General features: G+C 44.6%; 1 protein-coding gene across 1 annotated transcript; it reads right to left on the reverse strand.

The window, feature by feature from the left end:
• Positions 1-793: 793 nt before the first annotated feature.
• On the reverse strand, positions 794-22,773 carry TNNT3 (troponin T3, fast skeletal type). The gene is made up of 9 exons (XM_080596100.1): positions 22,697-22,773; positions 9,302-9,347; positions 8,347-8,463; positions 7,937-8,014; positions 7,590-7,703; positions 7,285-7,394; positions 6,321-6,411; positions 3,310-3,350; positions 794-1,193 (listed from the first exon to the last, which is right to left on the reverse strand). Exons 1-9 carry the CDS (start codon positions 22,705-22,707, stop codon positions 1,145-1,147), a joined length of 657 nt encoding a protein of 218 aa, XP_080452226.1. The 5' UTR covers positions 22,708-22,773; the 3' UTR covers positions 794-1,144.
• Between the last annotated feature and the right edge of the window lie 3,175 nt (positions 22,774-25,948).

Here is a 25,948-nt window from a genome sequence, read left to right on the forward strand (position 1 = left end):
CGCAGGGTGGCAGCTCTGCAAGAGCTGTGGAAGCCATCTCTGAGCACCTGACTGCCTGTGCTGCTATCTTGACTTCATGTTGTTGGGTGGGACGCCACCATGATTTTCTTTTCCTCATTGACTGGTGAACCAGAGTGTGTAAGCTGGCACCAGGGAAGGCCAGAAGTTTGGTAGGAAGCCTGATGGGAAGCCTCCAGTAGGCTTCTTTCCAACCAGGGGCTTCTAAGGTCAGCAAAGTGAACAGCAGACCCCATGCAACCAACAGCTCACAGCCTGAGTTTGGTGGCAGCCATTTTGTGTCCCTGGCCCCATTTGACATCTACATAGAAATAACAGTAATTCAGGCTTCGCATTGGATTTTAATACTATATGTAGGTTAGGTGTTTCAATAAACATTTTAGTGTAATATTTGAATTAACGGTGCTCTGTGTTGTGCTGTAACATCTGCTTTTAAGAAATGTTGCATACTGAAAACTATGCCACCTGTGAATTCATTCCTTTACACCCAATTCTTTGATTCCATTCATCACTCGAACTTCTAAGTTTGTTTCAAGTACTTTTGGCATCCAGACTGTCCCACAGATTATGAGATCCCCCAGAACAGAGTTGGCTTTCCTTATTTGCCTGTATGGGGCCTGTAAAACTGGCCTCCAGTCCTGTTTTTTTGTTAATGATGCCAAACCTCATTTCCACTTGTAGGGCTGCATTAAATATTAAATAAGGATAGCTAAGGTCCAACTCCCAAATGCCATTTAAAAAAAAAATTTCAAAACACCATTCCAGAAAGCTGTCATTGAAGTAGGTACTGGTTGCGCTTTATTTACAAAATCCAGAGATTTGTACACAGCAATCTACAGGACAGCATAGGGCTGGTATCAGGAGGGTAAAGGACACGCTCAGCAGGAATTGAAGATGCCAGCAAGGAGTCACCTCAGTTCCACAGGGAACTTGCTTCCTTTTGGCTGAGGAAGCCACCAGACCCCTCCAGGAAGAAAAGGAAGAAAAGCAGCAGCAATAGCCAACCCAGGCTGATGTTGCAATTTTTGTTATCGCTGAGGCACGGGAACACAAGTGGTTTGTGAAGGAAGAAAGAGGAGACCAGCAGTGTTTCGGCACGTCTCTAGGGGCCATCCTGCCTGGTTCTTTACTTCCAGCGCCCACCAACCTTCCCCTTGGCTCCTGCCTTCTTGCTGCTACAATACAAAATGAAAGAAAAACATGTCAGTGTGAAAGAATTGGTCCACTGTGACCACTACTCATTTCTGACTCTCATCTTAGCATCAAGCTTTTACTTTTCACATGTTGGGCACATCCATTATAGAGCACATCCTGAGAAAAACATTGCAGATGTTGTAGAAAGAGGTTCCACCTCAGGCTCTTAGCGAAAGGCTAGGATGTGCATTCCTGAAAGGTGGACCCTTCCAGATTCCTGCATTAATAGGACACAAGTCTGTGTGATCTCAAAACTAAGTGACAAACCTATCCAAGCACAGATTTGATGTTTCCGGAATTCAAATTTGCTCTGATCTGGATTTTAGGATTTAGATCTGTTTCTGGAGAAAACTTCCTCCTCATCAGAGAGCTTTAGTCAAGTCCCCTAGATGCCCTAGTCAAAAAAGTGGATGTGGGGACAAAACGCTGAACAGTAATTTATATACAACTAAGAACTGCTTTGCTCTAGCACAGCCAGAGTGACTACTTCCTTGCGTCATGAGAGCAAGAGTCACCAAAACTGTGCGGACTTTTTAGGTCACCCCTCACATCAGTATTCCCATCCTGCTTATAGCATGTGTGGGAGCAGTCCAGCTATAGTCCCCACGCAAAGCAAACTTTCTCCAAACAGTATCTTCTTGCACACAGAAGGGCAATCCTGCATGCAAGCCACTTACCTTCTGTCTGAGAAACTGGCACGCCTGGAGCCAGAGAGGGGCCAGGCGTGAAGTTAGTCAGGTTAGATTCTGAACTGGCTCCCATAGGTAAAACCTTGGCACAGCACACCACCAAACCCTTCCATCTCACACATAGGATGAAGAGGCTGCTTCTTGAACAACAGCGCATGCAAACTGCAGGCATGTCTTTGACACAGAAGAGCATGGGGTTGGGGGGACAGGCATGACATGTTGGGGCCTTGCCATCAACAAGGAGGCCTGCTTTGGAACCACTGATTCCTCCAGAGAGCAGAGAAAGATGACGAAGACACATCTGGGGAGGGTTTTGTAGTGCTGCCCCATTTGTTCAAGAGCACTAGCCGTGTTTATGCGAGGATGTAACACAGTGACACAGACGTACACATAGTGGATACTTTACCTTTTGACCAAGTTAGACTTGATCTATTTGAAAAATTGACCCTTTGCATTAGAGATGGTCGAATGTTTTCCGCTTATTTAAAATTCACCTCAGTGTCCCTTTTTGGCAGACTTCCCACAAGTTCGAAATCCAGTAGAGGAACTGTATAGCTCCTCAAACGAAGGCAGAGTCCTTTTATCTCCACAAACGCCTGTGATGTTTGATGTTATGCCTAACCTTTAGAATGTGCTTAAGGAGACTTAATAACAGTGTGAAGCAAAAGGATCACTTGATCCTTGTATAACACATCAGCAGACGTTGCTTTGGAATGCTACAGTCTGTTTTGGATAGAAATGCAAATACGCAGAAATCTCATGAGCTGCGGGCTTCCCAGTGCAACCTTTTCAAATGTTCTCCTATTGCACTAAGACTGCGCCATGTCTTTTGGGGGAACAAATATGCATTAATGGTACAGCTTGTTGTGGGTGGTGTGGCAGTGCCCCTCAAAAGCGCAGCAACACCCATACAAACCATGACACCACCCAAGTTCACTGCAAAGATGTGGAATAGTAAAAGATATAAGACTTGGAAAAAAAACTAATTAAATAGAAGTCATATGGAGAAGGAAAGTGGGAGAAGAGAGATGAGTGGAAAGAACTCACAACATGATGTTAGTCTTGTTACACACCATTCTCAGCAACCACTTGTTTACCCTTCATAAACAAGGGTTGTCTCCCCTTGTGTTTTCAAAGCACCTCAGTCAGGTGTTTGAAAACCCCAGCAATTAGCAGATGGAGATTTTGCAGACATGGTGTGAAGAAACACAATTTTTCTTTACTAGCTGTTATGTTCACTTCATTTTCCCCTTCATTTTCTCAACATGAGGCAGGATGGGAGTTACCCTTCTATCTTTAGCCTCATTTCATTGCAGCAAGAAAATGTTGGTGTTGAGGCTGAAGTGACTACTTTGAACACTGAGAAGATATCCCCAGCCAGGAGCTAGGAGGGGATATGGGTACTTACTGTTTCTGAGCCTGATCAATCCGGTTCCTGAGGGTGACAATCTGAAAACAACATACATGACCAGGGTTTTTAGAGATAAAGAAACCTTGTTCCCTCACTGAGAGAAGAGTTTTACCTGCTGAACAGCTGGAAACAGGTGCCTGCGATAGGAATTTATACTTCCTTTGAAATAAAAGCTCACCCTTGCTTGAAGGAGAAAAATGTTGCTCCTTGGCAATAAATCTTCGAACTAATTTCACATTTCAAGGGAAAGATGAGCTAGAATTTTATAACCCTTATTAGTAGAATCCCAATCCATATGAATTAATTTATTGTGAACTCACATGTCAAACTGCAGACAAGTGAACTCAAATGACTCTCACCTTGGCCAGCTGGAAAGCTGTTGGATGGCCTCATCTCCCCATATGCATTGACCTCATCTTACTTTTCCCCTACTACACATTAGGAAAAGTGTAAGCTTAAAGAGCTTCGGTGGACTTTGGATGGGGACCTCAAGAATGCAGGTCACACATTTTGCCAGAGTGCCTTTGTTGGCTGTCAGAGCAGGAGGTGAGGAGCTTGCAGCAGTCACCATCTTCCTAGCCACTCATCTAATAAGAGAGGAAGACTTTTAAAGGGGCTGAAGATGGCAATATTCAAGGAGAGCTTCAGCAACCACAGAGGAAAAGGTTGGAGTGGGGGCTCTGAACATCTTCTCAAGCTCTGGTGGTGACTTCCAGCCACTATGCTCCTGACAAGATGAAGCAAAGATGTGGCTTACCATGGATAAACTGTAGCTTTCAACCTGAAGCATGGAAAAGCAAACACCTACCTTTCACTGCATATTGTGGCCTGACTTAGCATCTCAATCCTGACCCATAGCCCTGGACTCCCTCCTGAAATCCCAGGACTTCCAGATAGCAGACAAGCCCCGAAGAAGTAGGGTTCTTTTTCCCTTCACCTTCTTGTTTGTATCCAAGTGAAGGCTCTACCTAGGTTCTACCTAGTTTTCCTTGGGTGAGAAAATGCACTTGCCAGAACGTATGCTTTGCTTCTGCTGTTGGTGTAATTCAAAATTCTCCACTGCCTCTGCATGTCCAAGAACTGATGACCCAACATTTCAATATTTTAAGTGGCATTTGACATTCCCCACATGCGAAATGAGAAAAAAAAAGTCATACACCCAGGCTGGCCCAACAGTTGGTATTTCCTATCTCATGTCTTTCCATGGCAAACAGAAACGAGAGACTGAAACATTAGCAGGAACAAGACAACACAAGGAGGAAAGATCAGCAGATCGGTTGCTTTTGTACTTACTCGTGGAAGTTTTATCTGCTGCAGCAGTTTTAAATTGTTTATTGCAACTCAGTATTTTTCCCAGGTGTGGAGGAGAACCAGCTGTGTCTTCAGCTTGACCCAGAGACTAAGACTTACCTTCACTGACAACCTTGCCATAGTGACCATAACACACTCTTCAAGGAAGCACCAAAGAGCAGCAGACACTAGAGCTGAAGAACAGCTCCATTCCTGCGTGTCCCAATTCCTTCCTTTGTCTCTCCCTTGTGTCCTTGCTTGTCTCCTTCATTCCCTTTGCTGCTTGCACTTACCTTTCCCCTCACTTTCCTTTCCTGCTGTCATCTTCCCTTTGTTCTCCAATTTTTCTTCTCACATCTCAGCTGTGCATTTTCCTTCTACGTTGCAATTCTTTGCACTTTGTGTCCTTGATTCTCTTCATCAGCCACCAATCTCTTTGTCTTTATAGAGGCCTCATGCCACAGCATGTATGTCTCCCCTGCCACTGCCTTAATTCCTGCTGTGCCTCATGTTATCCTTAAACTAGCCTTCTCCAGTATTTTAGGTCTGAGTTAGCATGTGGCCACAAGGTGGAGAATCTTCCACACCCCATATTATTCTTTTCTTGGAGCCCAAGATGCTACTTGTGCATCCCTAAGCTTCTGCATGTATCTCAGGTGCATCAGGGTGGCTCTCCTATGCAAATACAACCGGACATTTGGATAGAGAATTATTTTCAGTGGTGGCCTGCGTGGGTTGCATTTCTTTACCTGCATCCCTGTTGGACCCTGACTCTTCTCCTAAATCACTTCATCTCTTTTCAAAGAACAGAAAGGGAGAGAAAAAGGAAGTGAAGGGAGACGTACAAGATTCATTTTCTCTTTTCCCTCTGCACTTGGAGCCAAGTGCCAGTTTCTTTCTGGCACCTGGCCTCTGACCATGCGGCAGGCTCATGCATTTGGTAGCCTTTGCTGCTGCTGTTACACAGGCAAGTTCATTGTACTTACAACTTGGAAAGCTCCTGCAGCCTGCAACGCATTGTTAAAATCTAAGAGAGATTGAGATAGTTACGTTGGTGTTGCTCATTCCCTGTCAGTGTGTCTGTGGGATTGGGAATTGAAAGGAGAGTAAGACGGAGAGAGATCCAGTAGGATTTCTCAGCCACTGGAACCTGGTGTAGAGGATTGCAGACTGTGACTGTGAAGGAAAGCCATCCACTTTGTGTTACCCTATGACACTGCAGTCAGGTGCTCCTGTCTGGAGACAGGTTTCAGTAACTCCAGAGAGCTCAGTCCACAGGGAATCTGTCTGGGACAGGAATAAAACTTAAAACGTTCAAATGTGAAGTTGAAGATAGGTTTAAAAATATTACTTTGCAATGGAGATGAACGAATTGAGAGTGTGATTTTTTTTTTTTTTTTTTTTTTTTGTAACACGGTTACCTACAGATAAACAAGAATGAGCAAGAAGTGTTTGAGTGGGTTCATTTTCCATAAGGATTGGCTTTCTATGAAGGACTGAAAGCCTTGAGAGTGGTCTATACAATTTCAGCCTAAAACGTGAAATCCAGACCAAGTACATTAGGGGAACTGTAGTTCCAGGTGCCTTCTGCTTAAATATTCCAAAAGGTGCGCTTGAGAACCAAATCTTATTGCCATTGCATGGCTTTTGCCAGAACAATCTCAGAGATTCTTACATTTTGGACCTAGTGCCACTAGAAAAATGGCTTTTTAACTCACCTCATATTTTTTCCTCTTGATCTGCTCTGTAAAGTCATACTTTTCAGTCTCCAGCTGGTATAACCAGTCCCACAGTTCCTTAGCCTTGTCCCTGTGTGTTTATGGGGAGAAGGCAATAGGAGAAACACATCACATCCTGTATTTTCTAGTTTTCACGTCACTTTTTGCATTTTATTCAGTGCAGTTCACATGTTATCCTGCAAACCTCTTCTGTCCTCTGAAAGCTACTGACCTCTGAAAGCTAGTCAAGGGCACGTTTCTCACCTTCTCACCTGAGAACCTTTTAGCCTTGCACTCTTGCGTGTACCACGCACTAATGTATTTCTGACAGATTTAATTTTCCCCCTAATTCTTAATGAAAGGAAGAGTCCAGGGGAATTAGATGAGAAGGAATAAAGGCTGAATGCCCCAGAGATGAGCAGAGCAGCTGCCATTGTGTAATCTCATCCATTCCAGGGACAAGGTGAGCCAGCCTGGTCCTTCAGTCACATGTAAACTCCAGGGTGTAGAGTCCAGGCTGTCATCTGAAGACTGCTCTGCACCAGATCACTTGGCCCCCAAGCCTTCAGCCTCAGTGGATATCCGTACCAGTACCTTAGCAGCTCTAACTCACCATGGGAATGCTGTTGTAATACAGATCCCAGTCTGAGGGTTTGTTCAGCTATCTCAGAGCTGGGTTTAGAGTTTGTACCTAGTCCAGTAGATGGCTTATCTTAATTAGAAGGAGAGGCTAATGGAGCTATACCAACAGCATGGCTAGATGGCTACCAAGCCATTTCAATAATACCCCATCCCATTTCCCTCTGTTCTCCAGATCAAGGAAAGGCAGAACTTAATGTTGTCGCTTGATGAATTTCAAGGAAGGCCCCCTCCTCTCCCTCGTTCTTTCACTAGAGAAAACCCCAGGACAGTAAGAGCAAATTTCAGTGGATTACATTACAGTGAGTGCGTTTAGGCATGTTACCTCAGCTTGTCTTCATTCAGGTGATCGATGTTCAAGGGCTTGCGCCTCTCAGCCAGGACCTTCTTCTTCGTCTCTCTAGCTGTTTGCTTCTTCCCTCTCTTCTGGTCAGCCTGTTCTCAGAACATAATTAATGTCAGACTGCATTCAGGCTGAATGAAGTAAATTCAGTGATGGAGAATATAAGACAAGCCACTAGGGATCCAGAAGAAGGAAAGTCAAGCTTTTTTCTTGACTTGTAAGACAGTCCCCTGTCAACACGGTGGTTTAGCGCTTTCATATTTCTTCCACTGATCCATGCTTTTTACCTTTGCCAGATAGCTGCTGTATGTGGCACCCATGGAGGACAGAGCCTTCTTCTTCTTGAGATCATCCTCAGCCTTTCTCTTGGCATCTTCCTCCTCTCTGCGTGCCTTTTCCTCCTGTGGAGTGCAGCACACAGAAACACGTTACTCGAGGGGAGACCCACAGCTCCTCCAGCAACCAGAGTCACAGCAGGGAACGTGATCGGATAAGGTGTTGAGGGGAACTGGCAACTCCCATGTCCCACCCTTGCTTTAAGAGGGTGGTCATTTCTTCTCTGAGATGCAGATCTCAGCATCAGATCTCCTCCAGTGTGATGCTGAGTCAAAGAGACAAACACAAAGACACTTACCGCAAGCCTCGCCTGACGCTCCTTCTCCTTCTCAGCCCGGATTCTCTGTTGCTCTGCTCTTTCAGCTCTGCGCTTCTCCTGCAAGAAGTGGTGACAGAGGCATGGAGCCATCACTGTGGCTTCATCTACCTCCCATATTACCCCACCAGCACCGAGAGTTTTGGTATGCAGGGAGTGAGCCACTTGCTCCCCTGCCAGGACATGGAGGATGGGGCTAACCTGCAATTCCCAGCTGTAAAACTGGGCAGAGAGAGGGGGCAGAGGTGGGAAGAAACCATTTAGGGATGGCATGAACTATCATTTCTATGCATGACAACTCAGTTTTCTACCGAAGTGACTGGATGAATGGATTCAACTTCTCATCCAGATCTCTCAGTCTAGCACAGTGAACAAGCAGTACAAGAACTCACAATTCTCTCCTTGAGGGCAACCAGCTCTTCCTCTTCCTTTCTCCTGGCTTCAAAGTGGCTGTCGATCAAGGCCTGCAGTTCAATCAGATCTTTGTTCTGCCTTTTCTTTTGGATGTCCTAGAAGAACAGGAGAAAGCTTTAGGCAAGCCCATATTGCTCCAGGACTGTGCCCTGGAGACTCCCAGCACCCCACCTTCATGCACAGAAACAAAGGCAGGAAGTGTCTGTGGTTATCCATGGATTAGCTTAAGTGGCTCTTGGTGCAGGTCAGAGACAGAGACTCATCCAAGTGACAGTCAGGAGACCAGCAGGGAGCAGGATCCACATCTTCTATTTCCCTACACTGAATTTTATCCCTGGCTTTGCTTAGCTGCCTCCTCTTTGTAGGTACAGAGCTCAGCTTGAGGGCTGGGATATGAATCTTACTGAGAAAACATCCCTGCATTTTGGGTACAACAGACATTTCTGCGGAGACTTTTGACACCAGAAGTTCTTCATTTTTCTATCAGCTTCCTATAAAATCATTTGGATCTCTGTTTATTGTTAACTTTTGTTGTCATTTCAGGTAGAGTTTCTCAGCAACAGCTAAGCATAGACCTGCTTTATTTCAATCTGCCCTGTAAGTCTCAAACCATTTACAGTAGTGGGACAGGGGATATGAGAGCTCCTAAAACTCTTTCTCTGTTTTTCATGTGTTAGCTTCAAAGATTTGAGGAGGGAAAAATAAATAAATAAATAAATAAATAGTATTTTAGCTTGATCCTATTAACAAATATATCCAGAGGGCTTCAGGAAGCAGAGGGTAGCCTTTCACTGAAAACAGGCAGCAAAGCAGCCATCTTTCTGTCCTTGGCTTTGTCCTCAGCTATGTCTAATACAGGAGGAGTTATGTGGGTTTCCACATGTGTATGACAGGTATGGACAGACAAACACACACAGCCTCAGGAATACTTACATCAAAATCTACTTTCTCACCCTCGGGTATTTTAGGAGCAGTTAGTCTGCAGAGAGACAAGGAAAAAAAAAAAAAAAAAAGAATTTTCTTGTTAAAAAGTAGTCAGCTTTTTAAAGAGCAGGTTCTGAACTGATCTGCCCTTGGGAATGATGCTGACAAGGAGAAATGTTAATGGAGATGCAGAGGTGTGAATCAGCAAGTCAACTGAAAACTACTCCAGAAAGCACTAGGGACCTGTGAACTTCATGGAAGGTTGTGCAGGACGGGGAGATGCCCCTAAAAACCCTTTCCATTCCCAAAATCTGTGGTCATTCCCTTCCACACAGGTACATGGTGGCCCCCAAGGCTGTCGGTGCAGTGCTGCATGCTTAGTTCTGGGCATTTAGGGCAGTGGGAAAGGAAGGTCCTTAGGAAACCTCCGTTAAGCTCTAGCCAGCCCTGCCCAACATTTGCCATCCTTCCTGTTGTCCACAGCCCTGGATGGATGGGCAGCTTCCCAGCCATGGGCTCTCACAAAGAATTTACTGCAGAGCCACCTCCTTTCCATACAAAGCTGTGAGACTTGGACAATTTCATCAACTCCATCAGGAATTGATCTTAAGACCCTGGCCAGTAACTACTGCTAAGGCGTCCTCTGGCAGGAGCAGACAGCCTGGAAAGGCATGCAGGAACGCCTGGATGTTGCACGAGGGAGGGTTGCACAAAGGTTAATGGCCATTTGCCTAACAGAAACTGTACGTGCTTCTGCTAGATCTGATAAAAACGATCCCAGGGTTCTGAAACCCCCTGCCTTTCATACTTACTTTATTCTGGGCTTCTCCTCTGTATTTGGAAGCATGGAGCAAAACAGGAAGGGAAAAAGAGGGAGAACAGTTAGAACAACAGAGATCATGCCAGCTGCTAAAGTAAAAGGAGGGAAGGGAAATTCAATCTTAGGGGAAACATCCCAAAGAAACTGGTTAAATCGCACATACTTCCAAAAGAAACACACACACTCACACAACCCTTTCTGCTAGGAGAGAATGTCTTTTTTACCCTTAAAACAGAATTAGGCAGAAAAGAATCAAGAGATTGTATAAAAATCCCAAACGTAGCATCTGGTAGGCAATGGTTTCATGTAAATGCTGAATTATTTTTCTCAAACCGTCCTGACCAAAGCTCCAAGGAGGACAGCTGGGCTGGAGGGTGGAAGAAAACATTGCCTTTTTCAATCAGCACTTCCCTCGCTGAAGTTAACCTGAATTCAGAGTGGCGTCAACGATAAATAGGTTTGGCTTAAGTGCCTCACTTGGGGGCCAGGAGGGAAAAAGCCTGATGCCACACATTTTCTCTATGCCCACTGGCTCGTAAGATAGCTTAGGGCACGTAACCCTGAGATATCTTGGTGCCACAGGGAGGATGTTTCTTCCGTACGGTGTGGTGGCCCTCAAACCCAGCCTGCCAAGACAGTCCTCTCTTAGTGAGCATCCTCTCCTGCTGAGGTACATGTCAAATTCCTGTAAATGTTAATCGTGATGCTCTCCGCATCTCCAGGAAAGGTATAATGGCCTGGTAGGAAGACTAAACCATCACGGGCTGCCAGCTCTGGGCCCGGCGGCAGTCAGAGGTGTCCCCCTGCCACAAGTGACCTTTCCATGGCTCTCAGAAATGTGCTGCCCTATGAGCTACTTGCTTAACATTTGTGCTTGCGATCAGTCCCCCTCCCTGCTCTGCTTTTTGAACTTCAGCTGTTAGCCCTAGTGTAATGCCGCTAAGTTCAGCACTGTCGGTCTCACAAACAGAAGTGAATTAAACCTACGTGTTTATTCTGGCCCCGTCTCACAGGGACTCAGGTCGACTTTCATAACCACACGCTACGTTTGAACTTTCAGAGATGCTGGATTTTGCTGTACAAGACTCTCCCTGTGTTGGTTCAGTGGGAGGAACTGAAATAAAAAGCTCACAGCCTATTGAATCTGGTAAAAACAGGCAGCTTAGTAAAGGAAAATTAAAACCAGCCTCCCTCAGGAGCGGCTGCATGAGCCTGGTTATCCATATCATGATACAGAATGCTATTAGATTTTTTCAAGTGCTTATTTGCATCCATCTATTTTGGGACTGATGGAGGAAATTGGGAATAGCGAGTGGAACAGAGTAGAATAAAATAAAATCAAATATTATAAGGGAATAAACAGAAAAACTGGAACTGAAAAATATTTAGGGGAGATGCTTGCAAGGATGTTGGATAATCAAAACTGGAGGAGATGACTGGAAATAGGCAACTGGAATAATTAAGAGAAAAGATGGGAGAGTTGAATAAAAGAGATCAGAAACCAAGCTTTCCTTTGTCTCACACTTTCCCATATCAATTTCAGTAATGAAATTTTGGAAGTAGACACTTTCCTCATTTACTGCAAGACCACTGCCTACCAAAACATATCTCAGCTGAGGCCTCTAAATGCCAAAGTAATGCTAATAAAATAAACAGCAAGTAATTAGAAAAGTGTTTTAGAGCACTCATATAAAGGAAACCATGAATCGCTCCTGAAGAAAAATACTATTAGGCAAAAATGCACTTCTATATTTCTCTGGTTATTTTTTTAATTGTTTTGCTTTTCAAAATAACCAGTGAGCTTCTTAAAATATAAGTTGAATTGTTTTGTTTTAGATCTGGAAAGAGGAAAAGTAGTCACGATTAACCAGTCTACCAGGGATGTTATTCACACAGGATTCCCTTCCCTCACGCCATACCCAGATAATTTTCAGAAACACTCCTGTTTAACTTAAAGCTGTCAATTAGTAACACTTCACAGAGAGAAAAAGAACACAGGAAATGACGGATTTTGTTTGTTGACCTTGGCTGCCAGGATTGACACCTGTCTGACAATGACTGGGTGAAGTTGGCTTCAGCCGCTAACAAATCAGCATTTTACACATAATTAAACCAACAAACAATTGCCAAAATAAAATTAAGATTAGTTAGTTTTCTTGAGAAAAAGAAATTGTAGCTATGATATTTACAGGTACCTCCAGAAAACCAGAAAAGAGGATAACAAAGAAACAGAAGCATTTATTAAAAAAAAAGGAAGAGTAATAAACCTGTCCTTTGCAGTGCATGATCCAGCATGGTCCATACTGTATGCACCAAAAGGAGCCCAGGGATGTGATTTGTTTTGAGATGCCCCATCTTTCAAGACACTTAGTCAAGGAACTGGGCCAAAATTTGTTGACGCATAGGAATTGTTGTAGCAAATTCCTGCTCTTGTTGGTGGATTTTGACTGATATTCTGCGCATTCTGCCCATGAAGCATGGGGCTGTGACAAAATCCCCACATACAACCCTGCCAAAACAAGGCAAGAACCACTGGAAATCCAAGTTCACTGACATGGCAATTAGAGAGAGTCTCTTAGTTTCTGGTTTCCGAAAGGGTTGGCTCCTGGAGAACACACACCACCAAAAATATACCCACTTCTCCTGCCCAGTCTGTGAGACATTCCCGCAAATGCTCCCCTTTCTGTGAATCCATCTGACCTGCCTTTGCTTCATCCAGAAATCCCTAAACACCCTCCTCCTCCATCCCACTTCTGACAAGCAGCTTCTCTAACTCACAGTCTGTCCTTGAAAATCAATACACTATTGAAAAAAATAAAAGGAAAGAAAGAGAAAAACAAGAGAAAGAAAGAGAGGGAAAGATCCCATTCTGAAGTGAAAATTGCATCAGGGTCTCTGAAAGGTCCTCAGAGGATTTCCCTAAAACTGAAAAAGAAAACAAAAACAAAAAAAAAAAAAAAGCCTGAAAATACAGAAAAAGCAAGGTAGTTTCAAGGGGTGTTGGGCTTTGTCTTTGGAAACAGCTGGCCAGGTGTTCTAGGGGTTGGGGTCATCTGAACACAACTGAGCTACCTCAAAGCCTTCAAAGTCCACGAGAGCTTTCTATACCTTGAAAATGATTTTGGATTTGGCCCAGGGACAGTAATTTATCTGCCCACACACCAGAGCAAAACTGACCCCATGTACATTTAGATTCGGTCCTTCCACAAGTCTTGTTCCCACCCATGTGTTCCAGGGCCTATTTGACCCAGTGTTGAAGAGCACACTCTTTTAAGCAAAATGTAAAAATTACGACACATCAGTCTGAATAAATTTATTCAGATGCTCCATGTTAAGCCCAATTTTAAGTGCATGACTGGAGCAGAAGTTTAAATATCTGCAAATTCAAGCCTGGAGAGCATGACTTTCCAGGCTGGGTGGGAAAGGCATGTCCACACAGTGCCCAGCTTCTGTTTTTAATCATGCCTCTGGGATTTGAGAGACTTTCCTGGTTATTTGGATAGGGACATTTTGCTAATGAAAGGTATGATACAACAGGATCTATCTACAAAAAAAGAAGAACAAGCTTCTAGAGCTGGGTTTTCACAATCTGCCCTCCTAGTGGGGATGTGTAGGCTTCTCAACATGACAGGGATCCCCCCGGGAGTGACTGGATATACACAGTGAGCGATTCTTTGCGGCAGAGATGTTTTGGCCCAGTTCCTGAGTTTAAAATGAGGTGAGGAGCAAAAACAAACAAACGAAGAAAAAGAGTGAGATGTTAGAAAGATGACTCTGTTGTCCTACGACAACACCGAGCTACCATCGTAGTATCCGCCTTCTTCATCAGCTGTAGGTTGAAGGATGAAAGCAAAAGAAAAGAAGCACAGTAGTCAATACACAACCAGAGCTGTTGTCCTGAGAGCAACTCTCCTCACTCCCTCCCCGCTACGCTGGGAACCTGGGGCTCTCTGGAGATGGGATAATGGGGAGGAACATAAAGAGAAGGGTGTCTAGCTCCTTACAACAGCAACACAACAATATGAAGGAGTGATAAGAGGCAGTACATTTGCCAGCTGTGAAGTTTTAGCTGGAAACAAGTGGACTTAAAACAGTGTAACATCCTGATACAAAAATGCCAGATCATGAACTATCAAAATCATGAAATTTGGGTAGGTCCAGAGCTGAATTACAGGTCTACCAGTTTGCAGCACGTAAAGGTGTGTCCTATAATTTACACCATCCCACATTGCCCAGCACACATGGGCATATCAAGTTATAAGCCAAACTCAGCTTTGTACCTGACAAAAGTTTTGATTTTCTAGCTGATTCTGCAGTTTGCAGTTCTGATCACTAAAGTCATCCTGTAAGGAGTCAATAGCAGGTTTTATGAGAACATGATAAAAATTAACCATCCTTCCGAAGACTTTCCTGAACGTCTGCTATGAAAGCTGCAGCTTTAGTTATGTGGAACTAAGGACAAAGCAATAGATGCAGATTCAGCCTCATAACCAAACCCCAAACTGTCTGGACTTGTGTATCCAAAGAGCAAAACTCTCATGTGCGTGGGAACAAAGCATTCAGGTCCCTAGGCCATCAGCTAGGGACTCTCACTTCTCTCTCTTTGTCGCTCACTTCTGTCTGTCCACGACAACAAACTACGTCAGCCCTTTCTGAAAACAGCCTAGAACACACAACAGAAGGAGTTCTGAGCCCTTCTCAACCACACGTTGTGGGCTGTTATCTAGTCAGGACCACCATATATCCCAAGGGACGTACTGACCCACAAGCTTCAAACAACAAAAAGCCTGAGGGCACTGCAGTGAGGCTGAGACCTGCAGCATCTGCAGTGCCCTGCCTGTTTCATGAAGCTCCCGTGCATTTTGGAGGTTTGATTTGGCTAGCAGACAACCCTTTTCTCCATGTTCACCCAAAGCCGTCCAGAGAGGCCATTTCCCTCCCGTGCTATCTGTGCTCTTGAAAAAGGTCGGTGTTTTTAACACGGGTTCCCCAGCACTGAAAGAGAAGAAGGGTGAGGGTCTTTAGAGGCACCACGTACCTTCTTCAGGGGCTTCTTCTGCAGGTGTCGAGGTGTGAGCAGCGATGGAAAGACAGGAGATAGGAAGAAGAAGAAAAAAGAACAGATATTTAAAGCTCTTGGAAGCCTGAGGAAGAGACCAGGGAATGCGTGAAGGGGGGGAAAAATAAAGGAATTAGTGAATTAAGGCAAGGAGAAGAGGTATCTGGAGAGGCTGTAGGGAGTTAAAGGTGCTGTAAGGTTAAAGTAGTAGTAAGCATGGAGATTAAAGGAGAAGAGGGCTGCAATTGATCATTGTGGTTAATATTTGTTTCTCTTGTTTTGTTCTCTTCTACCAACCCAGGACTCCTGTTCAACACGCGCACACTCATGTTGCAACTACACACAGTAAATCAGAAGTCATATCACATACCTGGCTCATGAACTTCAGGTGTGAAGTGTCATGGAACAAGGTGCGATGGAAAATAAGAGAATGAGAACGAGAAACCTGTTATTTCACACAGCAAGAGAGCTTTCGAGCCAAAGGGGAGGAGGGGTAGAGAGGAAAAAGGGAGAGGGGAACGAGGTTGAGAAGTAAACCTGAGATGAAATAAATCGATTACATTTGAAACAGCATATAAACAGAAGTCACAGGGTGGGATTGGAATTCAGTCGGGTGAAACAGGCAGCTTCATGATAATAGTGCAATGGTTAAATAAATAAATAAATACATAAAACAGCTTAGGAGCATTATATGCATAAAGCACAACTTGGCAGCACAATGTGCCAAGGTCTACCTCGATTTGAAATATGCACATGAACATCGTCAGCACTCTCAAAGCATTGGATCCATCCTTTACTACAGCAGCATTCCAGCCATTTGAGATAAACGTGATGTGGTCTGGAAACCTCCTGAAATACCTGCTGTAACTCAGCAGCAGCAGCAGCTAACTTCTAGAGAAGCTCGGTTCTCTTTTCTGGATCTATGGCTCGTGGCATTTTCTTCCTTGAAGACAATCTGGATGTCTGTATAAATCTATTGCTCGTCTTCACATCCATTTGCAATGTAGATTTACAAATGGATTACTTCAGAGGAAGAAAATGTTGATTAAAAGTCTGTGCAGGCCTGCATTTCATTCTTCTGGTTTTGGCAAAGCAAGAATCGATTAGCAGTGCAGATTTGAGGGACAGATTTTGCTTTTCAGCCGTACACACGCTGCTGAATATTTTGCAAAGCAGGCATAAAAATAATGCAAAATTGCACTGTATTTATATTCACTGTGTATAGTTAATGGGTCAAATTCTGCCCCAAGATTTGAAACGAAGCTTTTGCTGTAGGAAAAAATACTCCTTCACATACTACGGCACAGGATTTAACCCATTCCACAAGGATGCATTCTGCTGATCTGCTCTTTCACAATAGTATACGTGTTCCGTGGCTTTTAGTAACATTTTCAAAGAAGAAACTAAAACAATGCAAAACAAGGAGAGAAATCCACAACCCCAAATGCATGCGAGGCACAAGCTCTGATTAACAGCTTGGTCATGATCTCCTGTCAGCGTGTATTTGGCTCCATGCAGGCTGTCCCAGCAGACAGACACTGGGGAGTTTAGAGGTTAAATCACATACCTGGAGGGGGGGCTTCATTTAGTAGGAAGTGTCAGGGGAAAAGCATCCGAAAGGAAGATAAGAGAATTAGAAGTTATTCAGGAGGGGATCACCTCAAACTTTGGTAAGACCAGGCTGAAGAGGGTGTCATTTGCATACTAGATTATGGGGAGGGGACGTTAATAAGAGGGGAAGAGGAGAACAGTGACAGTGGAGTGTGAAGTAAACAGGGAGGGGATGCCAGAGAGAGGAAGATGAAAGGAATTTGAATGCTTTCTGCCCAAAGCTGCTGTGTAGTCACAACCCTAAAATCTTGCACGGGCACTAAAATGTCTCTTCTAAGCTTCCTACAAGGTGCCACCCCAGTTACAAATAGTTATCTGTGTTTCCTACAGGGAGAATACATTTTAGGGAATTGTAAGAATGGATTGATTCTTTGTGACTCTGGTTTTCTTCAACATCTTCAAATTCCTATGCACAGGAACACTTCAGATTAATACATAGGAATTTAGATGTCACACACGTGCATTTGGTTAGGTGGAAAGCAAAGAAAAGTAAAGGAATTAGAGGAAGAAACACAACAGCAATAGCTCTGACCTTGTGCAGGACCAGGCTGGGACTCACGAGATGTATTAGACAAAGACGGCATTAACAGCACAGAAACTAAATAACAAGGCAGGACGAAGAGCTGCGAGAGGCTCTCCTTCTGCTTACATCTTTATAAACCTTCCTTTTTGCTCGTGTTGCAGACAGATGGTTACAGGGAAAAGAAAGCACGGAAAGGCTGTAGGTATGGCTTGACTGTTAATTGGATTTCGTTGTTAATTTGCACAAATTTCAAGCCGATACGTGTGCCTGAGCTTGAGACCAACGCCCAGGACTTTGGAAGGCATGCAGGGGGCAGAGACATACGGGGCAGCTGGGATGGCAGCAAGGAGCTCCAGCTCGTGCAAACCCAGCTCAGGAATGATGATGTAGCCACATGTAATGAGGAATTAATATCATTAATGTGGGAAGGGCAGTATGGGAAGCAAGAAGCTGTGCGAGCAGTGTTGAAGTGTTGAAGCATTAAGTCACACCAAATCAATCCCTGCCTGCTGCAGGAGCAGTGCTGCTCTGCTCGAAACCAAGAGGTTGGTCTCCCTCTGCGGACTGCGGAGAGGAACAGCTGGGGTGGACGGCTCTGAGAGATGGCTGATTTAAGAAAGCTGCCCGAAATGGCACAAAACCATTTTCACAGCTCAGAGGGTGCTGCGAGTTCGATTTCTGCTTTTCCACACAATAAACATCCTAACGTTCCCACTCTCAGCATGAGGACGGCTCTGAGGCCACTCAGCAGCTGTCATCACAGTGCACGCACGGAAATATTTGTTCACAAAAACGTTATTACATCTTTCATGCAACAGTTAGCTCATCCTCATTATTATGCACCACAGGGCAGAGGAAAGTATTATTGATGGAAGGTGTAAGGAAGCTGCAAGTTACAGTTTATCGTTAATGTTTTGTATTTTTATCTAGTTCCTTCCACCATCTTCGAATTCCTGAGTATAATATTAGAGTTACTGGTATCGTTTTGTGTCCAAAATCACAGCTCCAAATACATTTCAATATTTCAAAACTCATGTAAATTCAGCTAAGATTTTGGTCAAAAAAAAAATAAAAAAAATTGAAACAGTTTCACAACCAAAGCTTGCATTGATATTAACATTCTGAAGCAAAATTATCTCATTTTTTTTGCCTTGTGACAATCTCTCATTCCAAATTCTTGTTCTTGTGTTGCACTATATATAGTCCACGTTATCCATAAAGCCAATGCTTCAGAACTATTTCCAAATGAATTTTCATTTCAAAAGTTGGAACTCTTCCCAAGAGGAAAGAAAAAAAAAATCTAAAATGTTGGATCAAAATGTTTAGTTTCACCCAAATAAAAATAAATTTCAATATCTGCCAAAGAAGGCTTTCATTTTCTTTTTGTTTGTTTGTTTGTTTGTTTGTTTGTTTTTAATGTTTTGGTTTTTGTTTGCAAATTTTCCACTTAGTCCCAATTGAGAATAAAACCCAACTGTGAAATTGCCAAACAACTGTATTTCCAGCACACAATAACCCTTCAGATTGACGCAGAGGAATTCAGAAGTCACATACCTGGTTCATGGACTTCTTTAAGAGGGAAGTAGCAGGGAAGGAGATGCAAAGAAAGATAATAGAATTAGAGCAAGAAAGAGAGGATCATTAAAAAAACAAACCAAAAAATGCACTTTTTTTTAGCTAGGGTGGAGGGGTTAAAGGGATAAAAAAACATTAATAAGATTAAAAGAGAAGTCGAGGGGAAAATGGATGTCAATCAAAATCATGGAAAGAAAGGAGAGAGGGTGCTGGGAGATGAGAAATGCAGGAGAATGACGTATACTCATGTTATAAACCACTACCATCAGCGGACATAAAGAATAACTTGTGTTTAAATCAGGTCCACAGGTTTGAACGTGTGAAAAGGGCCTAGGCAACCTGTCCTTATTCATGTGCATAGAAATCCCAGCCACTGCAGAAACCAGCAGGCTCGGGGGAGCAGGCGTTGATTTCCCCAGCAGCCAGGATTTCCACCCTGGTGCGTGGAGCACGCACGGGGATGGGAAGGAGAGCACGAGCACATTTCTGCTCCCCGATCCGTGGGACCGAGCATGGGGTCACAGCCTAGCTGGGCATGCAAGGAAGGGCTGGGAGGGCAGTTTAAAGGTAAGGTGTTTTTGGGTGGTGGGAGGATGCTCAGGTAAGCATGTTGTACTGTTTTGCTAATCGCACAGACCGCCTTGCCAGATCTGGGATTTAATGCACATTGTAAAATCAAGCAGAACTGCAACCCTGCTATCCCCATATTTGCATAATGCACATTAAACCAGAAAAAAAAAAAAAAAACAAAAAAAAAACAAACAAACAAAAAAAAAAAAAAACAAAAAAAACACCTCCAGGTCAGCACACGCTTCTGCAAAACTGGGTGTTGTATCCATGCAGTGATGGGGTGGGAGGCCGACGGATGTGGCACTGGGGCCAGCTGGGAGGAGACACTTTGGGGAGCATTATCCCCATACCAACCGGTACCCCTACGGACAGCCTGGCCGGGAAAATCAGAGCACGGGGGGAAATAAAAGTGCTGCATGCAGCAGGGAAGGCCAACTGGAGCCGCATCGAGAGCAGCAGTGGGAACTGATGCAGCCCATCACCAAGCGAAGCAGCTCTCGGCAAGTGCCCAGAGGATGCTTTCACATCCTCTCCTCTTCGGCCACCGCCAGGACTCCTGCGCACATTACCACTCTGGACAGAGCTAGGGGGATTTGCAAATGACGGCACATACCTTCCTCATGAGCTTTGGCGGGTGGGAAGAGTCACAGAGCAAAATGCAAAGGAAGACAAGAGCGTTAGAGACATCAGAACAACCTTGCACTCGTACCAAATAGCGGGGAGGAAAAGTCTGAGGATATATTGCAGGGAAATAAAATGAACACAGATACAGAAAGCACTACTGAAAGGGAGGGTGCAGATAGTTTGAGGTATTAAGAACATAAAACTGATTTAAGTGGCCATATCAGTGGCATTTGTCTTAAACTCACACTGCTGCCGTTTTGGATGAAGCGTGCACCCTCACAGGGCTGCTGCCTGCCCAGGCTTGGAGCAGATTTACAGCCTGAGGCCAGCACCCTCCTGGTGGCACACGGCTGCACTTGCCACCATGACACAGCAGCCTAGAAACGCCGTTGCACGAACATGAAGAAAGCCGTCTTTAACCATTTGCAAAGCTAAAACACAGAATCATCACCTGTTGCTTTACACAGCAGGCTTTAACCTTAGCCGTGGGCACATGGGGAGGCTGCTGTAAGAACAGCACACCCAGCGGGGCACACCTGCAGGTTGCCCGGAGGCCCGACCCTCCCCAAATGGAGGACCAGGACAAGCCTCACAGCCAGACCCAACCCATCTCAAAGCAGAGGCTTTTCAATCCTTGCAAGAGGTTTACATTTCCCTTCTGTAAACTACTTTACAGAAGTTTCTTTTTAATTTTTCATGCAGCAATTGCCATGTAGCATCACCAGGACATCAAACATCAGAACAGAACATGAAGGAAGAGAGTACAAAAACCAACACAGCGGCAAGTGCAATTCCACACTGAGGTGCCTGGCTTTAACTCCTGCTTCTTTTACTACCTTATGACCTCGTGGCCACAGCAGAGCTTACTCTGAACAATGGGGATTCAGGGGTCATCTCACATACCTTCCTCATGAGCTTCTTTAGGTGGGAGGTGCCACAGGACAGGATGCAAAGGAACATTGGGAGAGACACGTTAATACGTAGGCTGATATTGCACAGGTTGAAAACTCTATCAGGCCGGAGAGAAAAGTTTAATCCCAGTAAGGGATGCACTAATGGCCAGGAGGAGCAGGAATTTGAGATGTAGGTGAGTGGAAAATAACTGCACTGTGTGAAATGAATGGACAAAAACATATTGCTTGGGTGCTCAGGTACAGGCTGGACTTTTCCTCTGAGTTCAGTTTCATGGTAACAGCCTTCTGCCATCATGCAGATTGGCTTTATGGCAGACTGTGCACGGAGTGAGAGGGCAGAGCCTGGGGTGCCAGCAGTGCAGCACCCACGCCAATGTCCAGGACCTTGTGCCCGGAGCTTTGCCTGCTCTGGTCGGAAAGGGAGCTTGCTACGGCAGCAGACAGCTCCTCCAAAGCACAGATGGGGGAAAAACTGAAGGTCCAGCATCTGGCTTCCGGAGACACGGACCAGAGCAGATTTGCAACTTAAAGTGGGCATTCAGGCAGTCAGGTTTGGTCAGGCAGGAATGTGTTAGCCTACAAAGGAGGAGGTTATGGAGGAAATGTGGAAAGCAAAGGCAACGCCACGTAACCACGTCTTGCTTCTCTTGCACCACCCTCGAATTCCTCCCAGTGCTAAGGGGAGGATGGGGAGGATTCAGGAAGGTCACAGCACGTACCTGCTTCGTGAACTTCGGCAGCTGGGATGCGGCAGGGAGCAAGAGCAATGAGATGGAAAACGAGAAGTGTTAGACTAAAGGGTGTGTGAACACAACAGGGGAGTCTAAAAAACATGGGGGGGATGAAATAGGGAAACAGAGATGAAATGGAGACAGGCAACCAAAGCACGAACAGACAGAAGAAATGTAAATCCTTCTGGACTTGTGTTCTGCAAAAAACCTGCCAGCTGCTACCCCCACTATAAACAGGATTACTGGGGTTTCAAATATGCCCATAGCAGAAAACTTTGCAAATGTGAAGGGAATCGACACACCCTTTGGCTCCTCATACTCGGAGCACCAAGGCCCAAACCTCTCACGTGCAATGGGTGGGTTTCTGTTCCAGCCCCTCTTGTGCCCTGCAAATACCGTGCGCAATGCGGGGAGCCAGCTGGGGTTGCTTGCCAGCCTCTGCATAGGTATGATTAATAACACCTGCATTCTGCAGTGTTATTATTTATATTATATATAATATTATATATTATAGTCTATAACTCATAATATATACAGTATACTATATATAATATTACATATTATCACATATGTACTGTGCAACATGGCTACAAGCATACCTTACCCCAGATGGATTTTGGTTTTAAAATCCATCTGATTATTATCTACCAAGCTATTCAGGAGAAACCAGTGGACATGGGATATAAACCTTTATAGCCAGACCCCCACAGCAGGCCTTACAAACACCCAGGGCTCAAAATCAGCCTGGGAGCCTGCTGTGGCCTGCAGGAGGGGCTGGTGCCCTCATTTCCCATGCTGCTGCCTCCCCAAAACCGCATGGATACAGGTAGGTATGGGGCACCCGCAATGGAGTCCCCAAACTTCTGCAGACACCCTGCTAAACCAGCAGTTTAGGGAAGCAAATGTTGTCAGGTGAGGAATCCTTTGCCACAGCACCCGTCTCTTGCCTCTTGTTTTCTTCTACCTCCTTGCAAAACGAGGCGAGCATCAGCTCTGAGCCCTGCTGCAGGAAAGAGCGGGGCTGAGAAGTGTTTTCACCTACCTTCCTCTTGGACCTCTTCTGTGGGTGGGAAACGGCAGGCAGCGAAGGGAAGGGGAGAAGAAAATTAAAACAAGAAATATCTTATTTAAACGTTCTTGAGGTTTCCCAAGCTCCCAGGCCGTTATGGGTAGAAATACACAATGATGGAATTACAGGATGAGAGAGAAATAAAAATAACATTTTTATGGGCATATTATGGGGTTATAAATGTTACTGAAATATGAGAATATGACCACAAATGAAAACCACATTAAAAAGTCATCCACTACTTCATTCTTTATTAGAGCTGGTTGAAATTTCCTAAAGCTGTCTTTTGATGACATTTTAATCAAAAATAAAATTGCTCCATTCTATTTTTTTTTTTAAATCTGTGTTTCTTGAATGGGTAAAAATTTTGGCCAACAGTCATCAGATTTTGAAATGTCACAGAAATTCATTCCTGAATGCCAAGAGATGGATATCAACTTTGCAGGGTCTATCCCCACATCCCTTTTTTTAAAATCTAAGTTTAGGGAGTGAAAGGAGGGGATTTAACACCTTTGTGACAAGAAAGTCACAGTTCAGTGGAAAAGGTAAGCCCAAACAATCATATGTTTGTTTCCATACAGATATATAAACTCACACATGTATATGCATGCTATAGATGTGTAGTTATATATGGATCTTCTACCCAAAAATGGGTCCAATTTCCTACCAGCTCAATAAGTGACATCAATGGCTGTCATTGCATTGATGTCTGCGGCTCAGGACCGAGTTCTGGCCACCAAGTGTGAACTGTTTGCTCTGGATTTCTTCACCCACATTCTTCCTCTGCACCCAGAGAAAGAAAGCAGAAGCCATGTCACATACCTTCTTCCTGAGCTTCAGGGGGCAAGTGTCATGGAACAAGAAGCAGCAGCAAACAGGAAAATGAAAACAGAAAACTGTTAGAAAGTGGTAATCGAGTGAGCTAAGGCCTGGAGAATTTGTTAGAAAGTGATGGAGAGAAGTTATATGAAAGGAGATGGGTGGCTTTGGAAGATAACACAGAGGTCAAGCAAAAGTGGAGAGCAATGAGAAGACACAACTCAGAGGACATGGGCATGCAGATTTTATTTTTTTTTTAAAAAAAAAAAGCAAAATAGCCACCTGCCTTTTAATTTCATATCATCCTTGAAACCCAAAAGGAGACAGTCAGAGAAGGAAGGAGAGGGGCAAGAAGAAACACTTCTCCTTTTAGGAAGGTTTGTCTGTAGGAATGACGCCCTTTGCTCGCTCTTTGGATGTTTGACAAGATGTGAAGAAGGATGGAGCATGAGCAGCACCTTCACCTCCCCGGCTCTGCCCCTCCAGGCAGGTGGCCACTACAGACCTGGAGGCACCTCTGCAATGTATTTGGCTTTTTTTGAGTCCTCGATGCCCCTGGCAGCAATACTGGGAGAATCAGAGACACGAGACACTGGTGTGTCTTAGGGCTGAAACTACTCTGAGCAAGCCCACATTCTCACCTCTGTTCCCATTACCAATGATGGGAATTGGTTGCAGCAATTTGGGGGAACCCATGGCAAATAAAAAGCTGCTGCTGCATATGAAATGGTCAGGTGGGACATTTCTGCACAGGGGAAACATCAGAGCTGGTCTCACACCTTCAGTGGGCAAACATCCCTCCCCCCTGGCAAGGCTTCATTTCCTGGCCCTTTAGAAGGTCTCTCAGACACTAAGGTCAGATCCTGGGAGAAAGCAAAGCTCCTGTGGATGTACCCCAGAGCTTGGCCCTCACTTCAGTTCCAGATACCTTGGGAAAACAAAGGACGACAAGTGAGAGCTACGCTTGCATGAACATGTCAAAGGTGCCCAGCAAAGACACTGGTACAGCTCCAAATCCTTCCCCTCCCTGCTCTGAAGCAACTCAGGTGAAAAAACTGAGGGGTATGAAGGGCTTTTCATCCTCCATCTTTCCAAAAATCTCCTCTGTGTCTCCAGCAGCTTGTCAAATCACCGCTTGCCAGCTAAAGGCATGCTAAAAAAACTTCATCTTTGCCAGCCGGTCCCCTGCCTCCCCTTCTCCAACCCTCTCAGCACCCTGTCTGGTGCTAGACAACCCACTCTCCAATTGCAAATTTCAGCTCCCAGCTTTATAACCAGCCCCTGTGGCTCCTACAAATCCCGTGCTTCACTGTAACGTGAAGTCTCTGCAGGTTGTGGTCCCAGTTTGGCTGGTTTTCTTGTTTCGACTGGTGATCAATCAAGTGTTTCAGATCACCTTTAGCGGCAAGCACCAAAGAGAAGGGTCAAATACAGACAAGGGAAAGGCAGGACCAAGAATCCAGGAAAGATAAACTACGTTCCAAGTGTTTTGTTACCTTCTTCTTCGTATTCCTCTGCATTGATATAGAGGGGAGGAAAAAAAAGGCAGACAAATCAACCACCAGCCTCAGCGCCCAGCACACAGCCTGCGACGGGTGGCACATCAGTAGGACATCACCCACGACAGAGCCCTTTACACTCACATGGACTTGGGGCAAGATGCCCTCAGAGCAGCCACTTCCAAATCAGCAAGAAAAATAGCAAACCACATGACTTAGAGAAAAAAATAAAGAGGTATAAAAGGGGAGGAAGACTATATTATATTGGATATTTTCTTGGGCAACAGGGGCTCAGGCATACAAGCACATTAGAAAGAAAGGTGGCAAATGAGCATAAGGAAGAACAACAAAGAAAAAATATGTTCGTTTCTACATACATTGCTTGTACGCATTGTGTTTTTATGTTTAAAAACAGAAATTATGTATATGAAACCTTCAATATAAATTGCCAGCAGATGGCAGTGCCCCTACAAAAACCGGCAGCGTCCCCTGCAAACAGGACATCAGTTTTGGGCTGAAATCCCAAAGGCTGCCCACAGCACAGAGACAGCCCCGGTGCTACAAATAGCGTACAGATACCAGAAGCCGGTGACAGGTAGGCAGACAGGCAGACACACAAGGAGGTAGGTGCACTGACACCTATTTATCCATCAGACAAGGCTAACTGTGCCAGCAGATTTTGTTAGCAGACCAACAACAGGCAGACAGGAGAAGATGCACATGGCCAGTGAATGCTGCAGACTGGCGTGGAAGCAATTAGAGACAGATTTCAGACTTACCCTCTCCTTGCTCCCTGCGAGAGAGGAAAAAAAGTTATTGAGACTAAATAAATATTTCTTCCA

The sequence above is a fragment of the Anser brachyrhynchus genome, assembly GCF_964034855.1.
Source record: "Anser brachyrhynchus genome assembly, chromosome: 5".
NCBI lineage: Eukaryota > Metazoa > Chordata > Aves > Anseriformes > Anatidae > Anser > Anser brachyrhynchus.

Bases quoted from the DNA above. Each gene is read 5' to 3' on its own strand.
- TNNT3 (XM_080596100.1), bottom strand. The intron at 8,015-8,346 runs GTGAGTTCTTGT...CACTTCTTGCAG, and splicing joins TTGCCCTCAAGGAGAGAATT to GAGAAGCGCAGAGCTGAAAG. The intron at 1,194-3,309 runs GTAAGTACCCAT...TTTGTATTGTAG, and splicing joins ATTGATCAGGCTCAGAAACA to CAGCAAGAAGGCAGGAGCCA.